The sequence below is a fragment of the Thunnus maccoyii genome, chromosome 18 (assembly GCF_910596095.1).
Source record: "Thunnus maccoyii chromosome 18, fThuMac1.1, whole genome shotgun sequence".
Taxonomy (NCBI): Eukaryota; Metazoa; Chordata; class Actinopteri; order Scombriformes; family Scombridae; genus Thunnus; species Thunnus maccoyii.
Window position 1 is genome coordinate 28,229,999 of NC_056550.1, and position 15,864 is coordinate 28,245,862.

Here is a 15,864-nt window from a genome sequence, read left to right on the forward strand (position 1 = left end):
TGTCTCCATTAACTCATGTAAAACCTTCATTTTTTCCCCTGTTTCCCATAATGCATCAAACATATTGGCTATTTGGATCCAACACACGGGTCAACTTGCAGCGCTGACTGTACAGATGAAAAGTTCACAGCATCCGTCATCACAGACTTTTAAGGTCAGTGAACGCCTCCTGAAGCAGCAAGTAGACTGACTCATACAAAATCAATAAATGTAAACTTACATGTTTTTTAACAAACATATTCAGCTTGGTGCTGGAGTTTGTTGTGGTGCCCTGGGTTTTGCCTCTAAGGCTACATACAGGCTGCCTTATTACTGCAGGTTAAAGAAACCCTGCAGACACTACTCGGGGCTGAAAAACCTGTATTTTCGCAGATAAGAACATTTCTTATCTATTTTTTAAACATAGATTAATAATTAGGGCAGTAAAGCCCAGTGCTCTTTGTGCACAAACATATTATACTATTAGGTATAGTAGTATTAGCTATATCATACAGCATACTGTGTTTTTAACAATACAGAGGTTTAATAAAAAATAATATAAAGTTAATAATGCCTATATTTTTTCTGCATATATATTTTTGTAAATATATAAATAATAATAGGAATGTACTAATAGTGTACTTCTTAAACAAACCTGCGCCTGTCATGTTAAAGCTGTGATAAGTTGTACTGCAACACTAGATTTTGAGTGAGCAAGCTGTCAATCACGCAGTCTGTGCACACCCACTCAGGTGCAATCAGAGATTATATAAGCTAAAACAAACTGTAGAAATTAGTTATTTAGCCTGGTTTTGTCCGTCCACCAGTTTTTATTTTCTCATATCTTCAATAAAGAAAAAAAAAATAAATAAAATTTAAAAAGGTGATTTCCAGGACAGAAGGCGTCGAGGTGAGACATCGAACACAGAAAAGGATCACAGCTCTGAGCCTCCAAACATTATGAAGTGTTAGACTTTTTATGATTTAAAAAAAAAAAACAGATTTGTCAAAAAAGTTTGCTGTGGATCAAAGAAATTTGTAGACAAAATTATGAATCAGTTAATAAAAATAAAACATTGCAAATAAACTTGAAATGAAAGGTCACCTAAAAAATCAAATCACTGACCAGAGACGTGTGCTGTTTGTTCCATTTTATACTGAAGTAAAGAGTTTGCAGTTTAAGTGAGTCAATCAACATTTTTAGAAGCAAAGGACAGTTTCACTGAACATTTATTTTGCCTAAAAAACAAAGATGTTTCACATCGATACAAAATACTGATAATCACACAGAGAAAATAAGGCTGCAGAGACGATCTACTCACATTCACACAGTCACTCCTGTTACTGTTTGTCTGCTTGAACGCTTCACAGCTGACAAAATATTTATTCTTGCTTCCTGTGAATCACGGCAGATAAATCTGCAGATCATGATTTACAATCAGATGTCTTCCAGGAGTGAGATCAGACAAACCTCTTCTAACACGGATAGAAAAAAAAAAGAAAATAAATAATATATTCTATTTTTAGTATTGCAGAAACCGGTCTGTCACAAAGCAGGATGTCTCTTCTCATTAGTTCATTTTCAGTATCATTGAGAACAGTAAATGTGCAGCTCAACAGTCCATTTACTGATGTGATGCTTGTTAAGTCATGACTGCAATTACCTCTGTGAAACCAGACCACAGAAACAGAGCGGAGTCAGAACAAGCTATACTTCTGTGGTCAATCAATAACCAGACAAACAAAACACCTGTCGCCTGAGCAGGAAGTGTTCAGCTGCTTTACGTGACTTTATCTGTGGAGGGTTTATTCTTTTTTTTTGAAACATTTACATCTTTCAAAAAATCAACTTTTGGGCTCATTCGAAACCTGTCAACCCACTGGCATTTAAAACAGTATTAAAGTCCAACTGAAATTACATTTAATGACCCCTCAGCAGTCAAAAATAATGTCAGCATGCTTTTTTTAATGTATTGTTAATAGTTTTGTATTATTAGAATGCAGTAAAAATGCCAAACATCGTTTCCTGCTTCTCAAAATTTCAGGATTTGCTGCTTTTCTCTGTTTATCATTGTAAACTCGTTGTAATCATCCCTGGGGAATTAAAGTACGTCAATATTGGATGATTCTGCAGCTCAAGATGTACGTTCAGAGTCGGTGAGAATTAGGGTGAAGAGGTTGAGGTGATGAATTGGCATGTAGCACGTTCCTTACAGGAGTCACAAACCTGTAATTTTGCTGTTTTTATGAACCGTAATCATGATTTATCCTTAACCTTCAAGTCTGACTGAAATCACGTTTAATCATCACTCTTTGTAGTCAACAATTATGTTTTTAAATGTATTGATGATAGTTTTGTATCATTAGAATGAAGAAAAGTCTCTGAAATGCTACTTATTGTCTCACCTGGGGGGAATGGGGGGGGGGGGGGGGGGGGGGGGGGTTGGTGTCTGTGTTTGATTGACAGCAGCAGGCAGGCTGAACGAGCATCTAATGGGTCTGAGCTGAGCAGCTAGTTAGCTATCTAGCCTGCTAACTTATGTTAGCCTGTGTGTGTGTTTGGTGGCTCGTTCAACAAGCTAATCTGCAGGACGAGATGTGTGTTCATGTCTGTAAGTTAGATGAGAAGGAAACTTCATCAGGAAAGCTAATGTGGGTTGTTGTTCAGAGTCTGTGGCTCTTGTGTTGTGTAGCAGGATGCTATCAGGCTCAGTGTGACCGTCTGCTCTGCCAACGATAGAACGCCACGTTATGACTTTATGCAAGATTTTGATTTGCTGTATCAGAATAAGGACTCCAGCTATGTAAACAGATTACAGAAAACAGAAAAAATATTGCCTTATTATCTCCATAAAAAGTATTTCCTCATCAATCAAAATTTGTTATAATGATAATGTTGTTCTCATAATAGTAGGTACCTTTACTGTGACAAACAGGCCAACCAGGATTTTTAATGACAGATATTTCATCTCATCAATCTAAAGCACTATTAATCCACATTCTGGACATGAACTGACATGGAGTTGATCAGTATATGAGACGCAGATATGTAACCATGGTAACACACATATGCATCAGCACGTAACGATCAGAAAGTGGAAAGCAGTTATTTTAGCAGTTTTTCCATCAACAGCGAGTGAAACGTAGTGACGCTGTCATTATCTCCCCTGGAAGACTATGATGAAGGCTCCTCTTTAAAACCCTGTTTCTACCTGTCTGTCATTTGTCATAACAAGAGGTCCAGTTGCTGTTATCATAACTTCTTCATGAGGTCTTGAGCACACGAAGAGCAACAATGTGCTGTATAACTTATATAATTAGGGTTCAAACCCTGAAGGTGTTAGAACCCTTCTATGTTTTTAAGCCAGTTTATTATTATTATTATTTTTCTGCTGCATTTGCTCAAATTGCTGTGAGCTGGAATGAGCGAAAACCATGAAACTTGGCCCAATAACTGGAAATGATGTGTATGTGCTTCCCAAGAAGTATGAAGCCGATCAGCCAGATGGTGGCGCTGTACTTAAAGCCCCAAAAATCAAGCAGCAACCTCAGGGGCTGTAGAATGAAGCCAATGCAGAAGTGCCAAACACTGCAGTTCCTTGAATGGCCAATCGAGGCTCCAAAAGCGAGTCAATCCCCATAGACCCCCATGTTAAAATGTCCAACTTTACAGCAGAAATAAACATGTTTACAGTCTGGTACAAACAACGGTTTTGGTCTCTGTAGCTAATTTCCTCTTTCATGACAACTGTACGGGGGGTGAATTTTTTTTTATAATTCACCCGTTTAAGTTTTATTAAGCCGTAAAGTTATGCATAATGACGGACATGGCTGCTTTGAGTGACAGGTCCGCCAGCCGCTAGGTGGCTTGTTTCAGCCATTCGTCCCGCCTCTTTGCCCATTTTTGATTGGCTGGGAGTTAGGCAGCGTCACACACTGCCAAGATGGCGACGGCCGGAGCGGCTCACTTTGAGCTTCAAAACCGCTCTTCAGAAACCAACGGATGACGTCATGGTAACTAGGTCCATATTTTTATACAGTCTGTGCCAAAAATTCAGTTTTGGAAAGGCCACGCCCCTGACACTGTAAGTCTGTTTGACTTGAAATTTGACACACAAGTGCGGCTCAATCTGCTCTACGGAAAAGCCTCTCGGACCATAAAAGTCCACCATGATGGATTTTTTACCAAACAGTAATATAAATAGAACTTTTTGGATTCTGTATACAGCGTTGGGGGACTGAGATACACATTTTTATTATAAATGAGCAAGATCAAAATTGAAATGCTGCAGGCTTTGTGATGGTGAAACAAGTGTGTGATTGGTCTCACTTCCTTAAACAGAATTAAACTAGCAGTGACAAAGTGACTCACCTTTGTGAAGCCTGAAACCTGCTCAATGCTGCTCACGTCTGTAATGTTATCTGACTGAGCTGCTTCCTTCCGTTGATTGCAATCAATGCATCTTAACCCAAAAATGGCTGCTTTTCACAATATTACAACGTGTTGCTTTTCTTGTTTTAAGGAGAAAACTTTCTCGACACATGGCGAAACTTTGCGGATGCGTAAGCAGATGATGAAACGGTATTTAATCAAAATAATGTGAATCTAGGGGAATTAAAAATACAACTTTCTCACTTTTGGTTTCTTTTTTTTCTTAAAGGAGAACACAGGACAAGTGATTCACAGAGCGGATATGTTGCTGTAAAAGATAAACAATCTAATTTCAGTTGGACTTTAAAGTATAAGCTCATAATTTGAATTCATCACTGTCTGGGTTGGTCTGGATTCTGGTTTACAGTAGATGTGTTGATGCCAGCTACTCCAAACTTCACATTTCTGGTCCAAATTTGAAAATAAACCCTCTTCCAGCGAGAGCAGAGAAATGTAGACTCCACTTTCAGTCCAAAACTGAATAAAATGAACAATCTGAAGCCATCTTTTGTCTCTTTTTTGGGTGAAGACCCTGTGATCAATCCTCTGCAGGAGACTCTTTCTGGCAATATTTGCTTACAATCAAAAATCAAGACAGAAAAATAAATAGATAAATAAATATGAAGGCTGTGTAGCTGCCTTGAAACCAAAACTTCATCATGTCCCCCTCAGAAAAACACAAAGTGCTCTATAGACGCTCAGCGGGAGGAGAGAGAGGAAGTCAGCAAAGATGTAAATGGACTCCTCGTTAATCAATGACCTCCTAAACACTGCTGAGTTTTCTTTACGGGCCAAATTATCGCATCTTTACAGGTTCAAATCTGAGTTCTTAAGACGTTACAGGTTTTTTTTAATGAGTTCAATTTTGATAACTGAAAACATCCAGCAGTTACGGAGCAACATTATCATTCATGTGGAGTCGTGTTTCTGTCCACCTGGTGAATGTGAGTCCAATATTCACTCTCTTTTAGTTCTGTTTTTACTCTCTACCAACTCCTGAGGGAAATATCTGACTCTTTAGCTGCTAAATGCTCCACTATGTTCACCAGCTAGTCTACAGCTAACTGAGCAGGTAGTGTACAGCGGCTTTTTACAGCTTTTTCTCTGTAAACAGCTGCCTGCTGCGGCCCAAAAACGGCGCTATGAGAGCGCTGAGAGTGAACCAGAACAGTAAAGTTGCAGCCGGACAGATAAACAATGAGCTGAAACTCACTATAAAGCTCCATTCATCACTACAAGACACAACCAACACTTAACACTGACAGCTCAGACGTTTATTACGGTTTATTAAAATAGATAAATAACCACTTTAAGTAAATAAGCTGACTAATTCTTCCAACTCTTAAAAAGCTGGATGATTTGAACCTGATCAGACGCAACGATTTGGTTTGTAAAGACCTTCAGATTTAAGAAAAACATGTTTGTTACCTGCTGGCTTGCAAGGGTGCAGCCTCACCTGAACACTCACATCTGTTCATTAAAACACATGTTTCTTCTCTGTGCAGACTCGACCTCGCTGCGGCCTCTCTCTCTCTCTCTCTTCTGACCCGTCCAATCACGCATTAGCCACAAAGCACATGTCTTTCTTTAGGTGGATCTGCAGGCCGCTGGCGCTGGTGAATGTTTTGGAGCACTGGACGCAGCGGTACGGCTTCTCTCCTGAGTGCGTGCGTTTGTGCTTCTTCATGGTGTCTCCGTCGCTGAAGGTGCGGCAGCAGTACGGGCAGCTGTACGGCCGCTCGCCTGTGTGGATGCGCAGGTGTCGCCGCAGGTTTCCTCTCTGGCTGAAGCTCTTGGAGCAGAAGGTGCAGCGGTGCGGCCGCTCGCCTGTGTGCGTGCGCAGATGGCGCCGCAGGTCAGCCGACTGTGCGAAGGACTTGCAGCACCAGTCGCAGGCGTAGGTCTTTCGCTTCTGCTCCAGGTGGAGGCGGAGACTGCTGGCCTGGCCGAACGCTTCGCCGCAGCGGGGACAGCGATGAACGAGCTCGGGGACGTAACCGGCGACTGCGCCGTCATCAGACGTCTCCTGAGAGCTCTTCTTGTTGTGATCATGTCGGTCAACACGCAGCACCACCGCTCTGTCTGCTTCTGCTCTGAAACTCGACTCCTCCAGGGAAACGCGGGTGTGTGCGTTCGCTGTCAGAGACTCTGTGTGATCTTCCGGTTCAGTCACTTTGTATTCCTCAGGTTCAGTTTTGATGCGAGCAGGAGCCGGGGCCCGCGGCTCCTCTCTGAGCGCTGGAACCTCAACGTGGATTTTAGGGACCGCAGCAGAGGACGTGTTCAGGGTGGAGAGAGAAGGAAGAGGGGAAGCTTTCCTGAACGCCTCTGGCTGCAGGTCAGGCTTCAGCACCGACTCCCAGGACTCAGCTGGCTTCTTGTCGCCCGGCAGAGAAGTCTCACTCTGGACCGACAGTAACTGGACCGACAGCACCTGCTCATGTGTCTGACTGGCTGGAGGCTGTCTGGTCTGGTTCAAGGTGGAGTCTGGCTCCTCTGAGCAGGACCTCAGCTCCGGATCACTGGGCTGCTGCTCAGGAGCTGCGAAACTAAGACCGGACCTAGTGGATCCTGGAACAACAGAGAACAATACTACAAGTCAACACAAGAACAGAAAAAAACACACTAGCAGTCATTTGACACTTTCTTGGAGTAAGTTTAAGAGGTGAAAGCAACTGACACTTATTTTCATTGTCTATTAGTCTGATGAAAAGATTGATCATTTAGACTACAAAATGTCAAAAACACTCAATCTTCTAAAGCCCAATGTGATGATTTATGGTCTCAAACTCAAAATATTCAGTTTACTGCTGCAAAGATGATGAAGATCAGCAAATATTCACATTTCAGAAGTTGGAAAATGTGATTTTTGTTTCACATTTTTGCAAAAAAAAAAAAAAACAAACCTAAATAATTGATTGATTAACAAAATAGTCGCCAATTAATTTTCTGTTGATCAACTAACTGTCTAAGTGTCTAATTATTTCATCTCTAAATGTTACCCATTACATTACCTTTAAAGTACCTTTAAATTTAGACCAACATGCTTTGAACCAGCAAACTAAAAGTAGCTAAACCGCCTCAGTGGTCTACTTTCAGGTAGAAATGGACGGAGTTCCTGAAGAGCTAATCTTTCTATTCATTCACAGAGTAGTTATGACTGAACAGCTATGAATAACATAAATGTGTATAGATTTACCCTTTAATGTAAATAGAGACGACAGACTGTCACTCAAGACTCTGAATAAAAGATTATTTAAGTTAGTTAGTTAGCCAGTTGCCCCAAAATAAGGTGACCAGATGTTTCGAATGATTGGGACAGTCTCGTATTACGAGCAGTTGTCCCGAATCTCGAATCCTGTCCTGTTTGTCCTGAAAATTAGACTAAACCAGAGTTTTGATTAGTTTTAGGCTAATAAAACATTAAATACTGACTGAGACGGTGAAACATTCTTTTGATGTTGCCCACAGACGGGCACTGTTGACCTACATGAATTATGGCTCTTGTAGTTTTTTTTAGTCGTGTACAGTAGTGCAGCAATTTACTAAAGAACTATGCATAGCAGCGATTGCAAAGCCTTGAATTAAAACATTTATGGAGGGTAATTAAACCATTCATCGCTGACATGAAGCCCTAACGGATAATGATTAACACACTGTTATATACAACACAGTCATTGTGTTTCTTTTTCCCAATGACAGACAGTTGACTTTATGAACAAAAGCAATAAATTTTAGGGTTGATTTTCGACTTTCACATGTTGACTTTCAAGTGTTTTATTGCTCGTTGATACTGAACGTAATGTACTACAGGCCACGCCCACCGTGGACACGTGACACCGCCCACCTTGAACTCCGCTGTACCGAATTTCACCTTTTCTCATCCCATCACCTTAACCACCAGAACTATTTCTCCTAAGAGGAGAAAACGTCATACCAGACTCCATGCGAAAATCTGTTAATTTAATGTCGTGTTGTTTCATGTTAAACATAGATCATATAAAAACTGGGTACTTGGTAAATATTCTGTATCAATAACTTTCAGAGATAAACAGGACATATAGACAGCTGATCCACAAAGAAGCATCTCAGTCTTTCAATAGCGAAATCTATTCACAGTACATGAGATGATTATTTATGTCGGCGCTTCTTTGGTGGAGGAAAAGAGGAAGTGACAGGCAAACTGACACCAAAAGACTCATATGTCATAAAATTTCGACCGACTGGGTTTCTCTTACGGTGCCGAATTTAAACCTTACTCTTTAACTACACAGAAAACCTTTTAAATACGTATTACAGCGTGATTTAACGTTAAATTCCTCTAAAAGATTTAACCGGACAGATTTTCAGCGCAGTTTGGAGCATCGTTTTCTCCGGGCTCGCCTCGGTGCTAACCAGCTAGCTCGGCCCTTACTCAGCCACTCAGTCTCGGCCTCCAGCAGCAGGATGTCCCGCAGCTGCCTCCGCAGGCTCTCGTTCTCCCGCTTGGTTCTGGCGGTCTCCTCCCGGTACTCGGTCACCGTGTCCTCCACCACGTCTAAGATCTCCTTCACCACCGCCGTCAGCCGCTCCGTCAGGTAGGCGTTCAGCAGCTGCAGTTTGGTCATTTTGGAACCATAAACAGCTGCGGCTGCATCCACACCGGAAACAGAACAAGACAACAACAAACGAAACCGGAAACCTTTCTTCTCTTTTGTGCTTCAACATAAAAGTGTCGTTTAAAAAAATCTAAAAAAAACAAACAAACATCGACTGTAAAAAAAATAATGGACGTAGCCACCGTCACGTCAACTACTGGTTTGTGAACTACCATTTGCGATATTTTTTTTCCTATGACCCGCCCTGCTCTGTCTCTGATTCTTACCCTTACCCTAACCAGTCTCACTCCTCACCAAGCGGCAACCACTGGGGCTGTAAAATGAAGCCAATGCGGAAGTACCAAAATCTGCAGTTCCTTGAATGGCCACTTGAGGCTCTAAAAGCGAGTAAATCCCCATAGACCCCCATGTTAAAATGCCCAACTTTACAGCAGAAATAAACATGTTTACAGCCTGGTACAAAAAACGGTTTTGGTCTCTGTAGCTAATTTTCCCTTCCATGACAACTGTACGGGGTGAATTTTTTTATAATTCACCCGTTTAAATTTTATTAAGCCGTAAAGTTCTGCATAATGAAGGACATGGCTGCTTTGAGTGACAGGTCCACCAGATGCTAGGTGGCTTGTTTCAGCCATTGGGGCCGCCTTTTTGCCCATTTTTGATTGGCTGGGAGTTAGGCAGCGTCATGCACTGCCAAGATGGCGACGACCGGAGCGGCTCACTTTGAGCTTCAAAACCGCTCTTCAGAAACCAACGGGTGACGTCACGGTAACTACGTCCATATTTTTAGTCTATGCTCCTCACGCCTAAACCTGAGTAACCCAACCAAGGAAGCCAACGAGTACTAGCTAATCAGAGGCAGAGTAGGGCAGGTCATGACTTCACCATCCTAGGAAGAAAAGAATTAGCCTACCATTTTGAAGGTGCAAGTTTGGCATTTTGACTGTCGCCATCTTGTTTTTTTGGAACCAGGAGTGACCATATTTGGATGAGAGGGTGGAGGTGACCCAAACGCTAGCTGCTAGCTTGGTTAGCAAGGTGCATCCGTAATTCATGTTAACTGTTATGTTAATTGGCATACCAATCTTGGCTAGCTAACAGGCTAAAACAAAACGCACTTACCGGAAAAACTGAACAGCCGACTCCTTAGAGGGTCTTTTAGTTCAACCAAACGTTGAACAAGACTTTTTTTAGGCGACCAAAATGTTACAATTAACTTTAATGAACTGAAAACACACTGAAATAGTGTCTATACTCTGTGAATCTGCTGCTGCTTTATCTTCTGTTTTAGTCTAAATGGGACCGTAATTTACAAAATGAACATCATGCTGTATCGAAGAAGACTTGAAACTAGTGATTGAGACCATAAACTCATTAGGAAAGTGTTCACTGAGGTAATACACGGATGTCTTAAGAGAACTGTATACAGTGTTGGAGGCTCTGTTCATTCCTAAGAGAGTTGCTCAGTGGCACATGAAGCCAGCAAAGCCACTTCCCACCTTAAAGAAATTACCAGCATGAAAACATAAAGAGACTTCCGCTGGTGTGCATGCTCTATGGCCTCAATGCACCCATAGAGCATGCACTCTGGACTCCAGATACCTCCGCTGGCTAGGCCAGCTAACTTCCAATTTATCCCTCTAACTAACTTGAATGGGGATAAAACAATTTCATTATGCGGCTCTTCTAGAATTTTCAAATGTTATCTGATAGTGAAACGAATCATTTCAAGTCCTTTTGTGATGCTCAAAAAAATGTATCCGCCATTTTACAGCCGCTCCTTTTTCCATGATCGTGTGTGGGGGAAAACGCTGTTCTTGGGACTTTGAGGTAATAAATCAACTGAGAAGTAGAGTCATTTTCTCATAGACTTCTATACAATCAGACTTCTTTTTGCAGTTAGTGAGTCGCCCCCTGCTGGCCATTAGAGAGAATGCAGGTTGAAGGCACTCCCTCCTTGGCTTCAGTTTCAGACCCAGAGCTACCTGCTTGCTAAAAATGCGAAAAATGAATTTTGCCCAAAAAAGGCACATATTATATATCTATCTGGCTTGTACTTAAAACACATTATCAGCAAAATGTAGCATTTTAGACATATTTGTTCATTGTCAGCCAAGAATTGTGAAGTCTGGATATTTTGATTCCTCGAAATCACTGCATCAGTGATTTTATTTAGTTAAATTTGACATGTTTTTCTTATCTTAAACCAAAATAGGTTAAATAATATAACACAAGCCAGATGAAAGGAGGAACAATGAACCTTTTAGGTTAAAATATTGAAACCAATATTAACAATAAAGTTTATTTGTATAGCTATTCTCAAAACCAGCATTACAAAGAGCTTTACACAAAAATGAAACAATAAAAACAAAGACACAGGAATAAAAGGTGAGGCAGTGAATCATAACACAGACATAAGAAACAAATTTCTGATGACCAAAGTGTAAAAAGAAAAAAATATATCAAGCATAAGAAACAAAAAATCAAACAAGTTCACGCCAGTTGGTCTAAAATTCCTCATTCTTCAGTGGAAAAATACAGATATTTATACCAGTTGTTATTATTCTTCAGGAGTGTGAATAAAGGTATTCTTGTCATGTTTGTTAATGTCTGACAGATGCTTAGTGTGTATTAACAAAAAGGAACCACATTACACGCGGCCTAGCATCATCACACTGGCTTCCTTTTACCTTTTAGAACTGATTTTAAGATGTTATTACTTTTAATAGCCTCAGAATATATAATGTGCTTCTTAACATCCTATGAGCCTGAACGTAGTCTTTAGATTGTCTAATCAGTCACTTCATGCTGTCCTCAGATCTGATTTAGTGACCAGAGGGACCACAACATCTGGATTATTGATCAACATCTGTGTCAACTTTTAAAAAGCATTTAAAAACTTTATTTTTTAGGATGGCATAATCCTTATAATGCTCAAATGTTTTGTGTATTTGTACACACGCATAAATGTGTGTATGTGTCATGTAGTATGTGTAGGAAGATATATATGTGTACACCTGTGTGTGTATTTATCTATATACTTCTACATGTATATGTAGGATTTTATGGATATGTGGACATACACAATATTTGTTTTTACTTTAATATTTTATGATTATATTTATTCTGGATCTTTTTAGCACTGCTTAATTGTTTATTTTATTGTCTTTACTTTTTCTAATTTATGTTGTTTTTATCGCCTTGTGACTCTCGAAAAGTGCTATATGAATGTTCAATTATTATTATTATTACTATTATTATTATTGTTGTTGTCATTATTATCATTATGTTAGTGTTAATACATATATATATGTTTAAAATGTATTAATTATTAGTGCGATTATTACAAACAACAGTAACATCACTGACTGTACTGTAACAAGTTATTTTAATAAACAACATGATCACCTTTGAATGCATCGCACATGGTTTGATAAAGTTTATTTTAATATCTTATTTGATCATATTAATCTATATAAATATCTGTGTTATTCTCAATGTGGAGTTGAACACTCGAACTGTGATCACTCGAGAACGATGAGACAGAGAGCAGACATCTTGTGTCCAGCAGGAAAAACTTTAGAATTTAAATACACTTACATATTCATAGATTCTGGAATTTTTAATGAGGGAGAAGGAGTAGATGCCATTTTAAGGATTTTAACATGGTTTTGTTGATTTGATTTGATTTTTTTTTTTTTTTTTTTTTTTTTGTGGAAAAAATGATATAGACACAAATTATTATTCAAAGAGTATTTTACCTGTATCTTAAAACATGTCTGAAGGGGATCTTTTAACTGCTGTTATCAGAACATACAGTGTAGTGTTGCAGTTGCTCCCTGTGACAACTGGAGGGCAGCGAGTACAGTCTGTGGTCCAACATCATACTGTATGTTTCCAGTGAAGACTTTCAAAATGAAAAGCAATACAAAACATAACTGCCTCTTATATTGTGTTGAAATATGTCAATAAAAGTGGGGAAAAAAACGTTCACAGAGGTGGTATTTATTGAGGTAAAAAATAAAATGACACAAACAAATTAAAAATCAATAACACATAAGCAATAAAAATAAATATATATAACACAGGTGGATGGAGTTCTCTGTACCTGTTTTTTTTTTTTTTTTGAATTTCTGAAAAGCATTTAGTCTAGAAAATATCAGAAAACTGAAACAATCTTTTAAAGCCCAACTTGACGTCTTCAAATGTCCGATTTAGAGTCTAAAACTCAAAGATATTCAGTTTACTATCATAGAAGATGAAGAAAACCAGCAAATAATCACATTTGAAAAGCTGGAAACAGTAGATTTTTTTGTAGTTTTGCTTTTAAAAAAGAGACTTAAATGATTCATTGATCAAGTAATTCTCATTTCTGAATTCTTTCAAAAAGTCATTATTGCTAGCCAGCTGTGAATAATAATGTAAATGTGTATGGATTTACCCTTTAATAGTAGTGGCGATGACTAACAGTCACCCAAGACCCTGAATAAAAGATTATTAAAGTTAATTAGTGAGCCAGTTGCCACCAAAACTAATTTCTCCGGTGTGGAGAAAACGTCAAACCAAAGTACGAAAATTAGTCAATTTAATCTTGAGTTGCTTCATGTTGAACATTGAGCACGTAATAATGAGGTACTTGAAAAATGTTCTGTATCATTAACTTTCAAAGTTTAATACTGCATATAAACAGCTGATCCACTAAGAAGTGTCTCTTTTTTACTAGCAAAACTATTCTCAGTACATCAGATTATCTGTATTTTCTCAGTGGAAATAAGAGGCAAATTTACACCAAAAGTCACATTTGTCATTAAATTTTGATTGAGCGGGTTTATTTTATGGGTGTCTCCTTGACGACATAGAAAAAATATCCAATATCCAAAAATAAAAGTGTGCAAAAGATTCACAGACGTGGTATTTATTACAGGACTGTTATATTGGAATAAACTATATGATGAAGCTGTTCATATTGTTTAAAAAAACAGAATCTATAAATACAATTAACATTAGTAGTAACACAATTTTATCAGTATCTGTGAATAATAATAATAATAATAATCAGTATAAATATCTGCATTATCCTACTGAAGAACGTGGACTTGTAGACGCTAACTGGTGCATTGTTGGGATTGTGCTCTGTCAGCACAAACACAGCAGGACAGGGACAGTGAAAAAAGGTGCAGCAAGTTACCCACAATTCACCAAGACAATACAGGAAATCTCAGCATTTTCCTCCAACATAAGAGCATTACTGTCACACAGTTGTTTTTAGAAATCAAGAACTCTGCTGTTGTTTTTAGAAGTAGGACACATTTTGTCAAAATTCATTATAACTCTTCATGGTTTTGTGTGACTTAACTTAGATAATTACAGTACATACAAGTTTATACCTTTTTATATTATAAGCACATAATGTGCATATGGAAGGTGATACTGCATTGCACTGGGAGCCAATAAATTGATTGAAATACTGGATTATTGTGATGGTTTTTCTGTTTACGTGGAGCCTTCCTGTTGTTTGTTTGTCATCCAGCAAAGAGAGTGTTACTTCCACCTGTAGAGAAAAATGTACCTCACATTTCTCTTGTTATAATGTGAAAACATCTTATTTTTAATATGAAAAACGTTCTTGTCATATCAAGACAATGGTTTTCATTATAATAAAACACGTCTGTCATTATAAAGATCAAGTTTTCTCATAACATATTTATGGCAAACACTTCCCATCGGCTTTCAGAAACAATAGCTGATAACAACTCCATCTTGGTTCCTTAGAAAGAGTAGAATTATGTTTAATTCAATATGTGATCACCCTAAATTCAAACATTCACACACAGCAGTACTGCTGTTTTTAGGACACCTTTCTCCTTATAACCAGTAATTATTCTCATTATAACAAGCAAATGTACTTGTTTTAATGTGAATAAGCATCACGTCATAATGAGTTGTTTTTATTAATGTAATGAGAAAATAATCATAATCATAATGAGAAAACCATTTCATTATAATGTAACATTTTCTCATTCTAACAAGGAACTGAGCAAATATTGTTCATCATGGTGGCAGCAACATGCTGCTGTACATTACAGTGATCTAACATGGTTGAGATTAAATCTGCATTAACTGACGTTTAGTTTTCAGGAGAAACAAGAAGTGACCAACACTGACACATCATCAGCCTTTAAGTTGATATGTTGAACTTGTTAGCAAACAGTTGCTTATTTCCACATCCAGCAGTTACGACGATTCATGTGGAGTCGTGTTTCTGTCCACCTGGTGAATGTAAGTCCAATATTCTCTCTCTTTTAGCTCTGTTTTTACTCTCTACCAACTCCTGAGGGAAATATCTGGGTCTTTAGTTGCTAAATGCTCCACTATGTTCACCAGCTAGTCTACAGCTAACTGTGTCTGTTTGCCGTTTGGTGCTGAGCAGGTAGTGTACAGTGGCTTTTTACAGCTTTTTCTCTGAAAACAGCTGCCTGCTGTGGCCTGAAACGACGCTATGAGAGCGCTGAGAGTGAACCAGAACAGTAAAGTTGAAGCCGGACAGATTAACAATGAGCTGAAACTGACTATAAAGCTCCATAAAGCCGAGAGGAGCTGCAGAGTTACTGATAATTCTCTGTAGGTTCATCACTATGAGCCACAACCAACACATTACACACTGACAGTGAACACAGTGTTATTAGACCTCCAGGATACACACAATGAGATACTGTCAGGGAACGACTGCAGTAATAGTTAAAATAAACCAATGTTGAAGTGAACAGTGATCTCTCTTGGTAAAGTTTGATGTTTACTGACCCGTCCATCTTCCCCACTCCTCCCAACATGGACTTTGTCACTCTGCACCCGTCA

The 15,864-nt window shown here is 38.9% G+C and overlaps 1 protein-coding gene and 1 long non-coding RNA gene across 4 annotated transcripts; one reads left to right on the plus strand and one right to left on the minus strand.

Moving 5' to 3' along the window:
• Nucleotides 1-1,191: 1,191 nt before the first annotated feature.
• On the minus strand, nt 1,192-9,249 carry LOC121884494 (zinc finger protein 358-like). Of its 3 annotated transcripts, none has more exons than XR_006092352.1 (3): nt 8,826-9,249; nt 5,868-6,982; nt 1,192-1,645 (listed from the first exon to the last, which is right to left on the minus strand). XR_006092352.1 is itself a non-coding variant. In XM_042393341.1 (2 exons), the coding sequence occupies exons 1-2, from the start codon at nt 9,016-9,018 to the stop codon at nt 5,967-5,969; spliced, it is 1,209 nt and encodes a 402-aa protein (XP_042249275.1). In that variant the 5' UTR covers nt 9,019-9,249; the 3' UTR covers nt 5,564-5,966. The 3 variants fall into 3 exon arrangements, 1 of the variants encoding a protein (XP_042249275.1); XR_006092351.1 differs by having other exon boundaries at nt 5,840-6,982; XM_042393341.1 differs by lacking the exon at nt 1,192-1,645 and having other exon boundaries at nt 5,564-6,982.
• A 504-nt stretch (nt 9,250-9,753) lies between these two features.
• Nucleotides 9,754-12,143, plus strand: LOC121884576. The gene is made up of 3 exons (XR_006092377.1): nt 9,754-9,777; nt 10,784-10,839; nt 11,828-12,143. It is a non-coding gene; the product is annotated as an uncharacterized LOC121884576 (long non-coding RNA).
• Nucleotides 12,144-15,864: the final 3,721 nt, after the last annotated feature.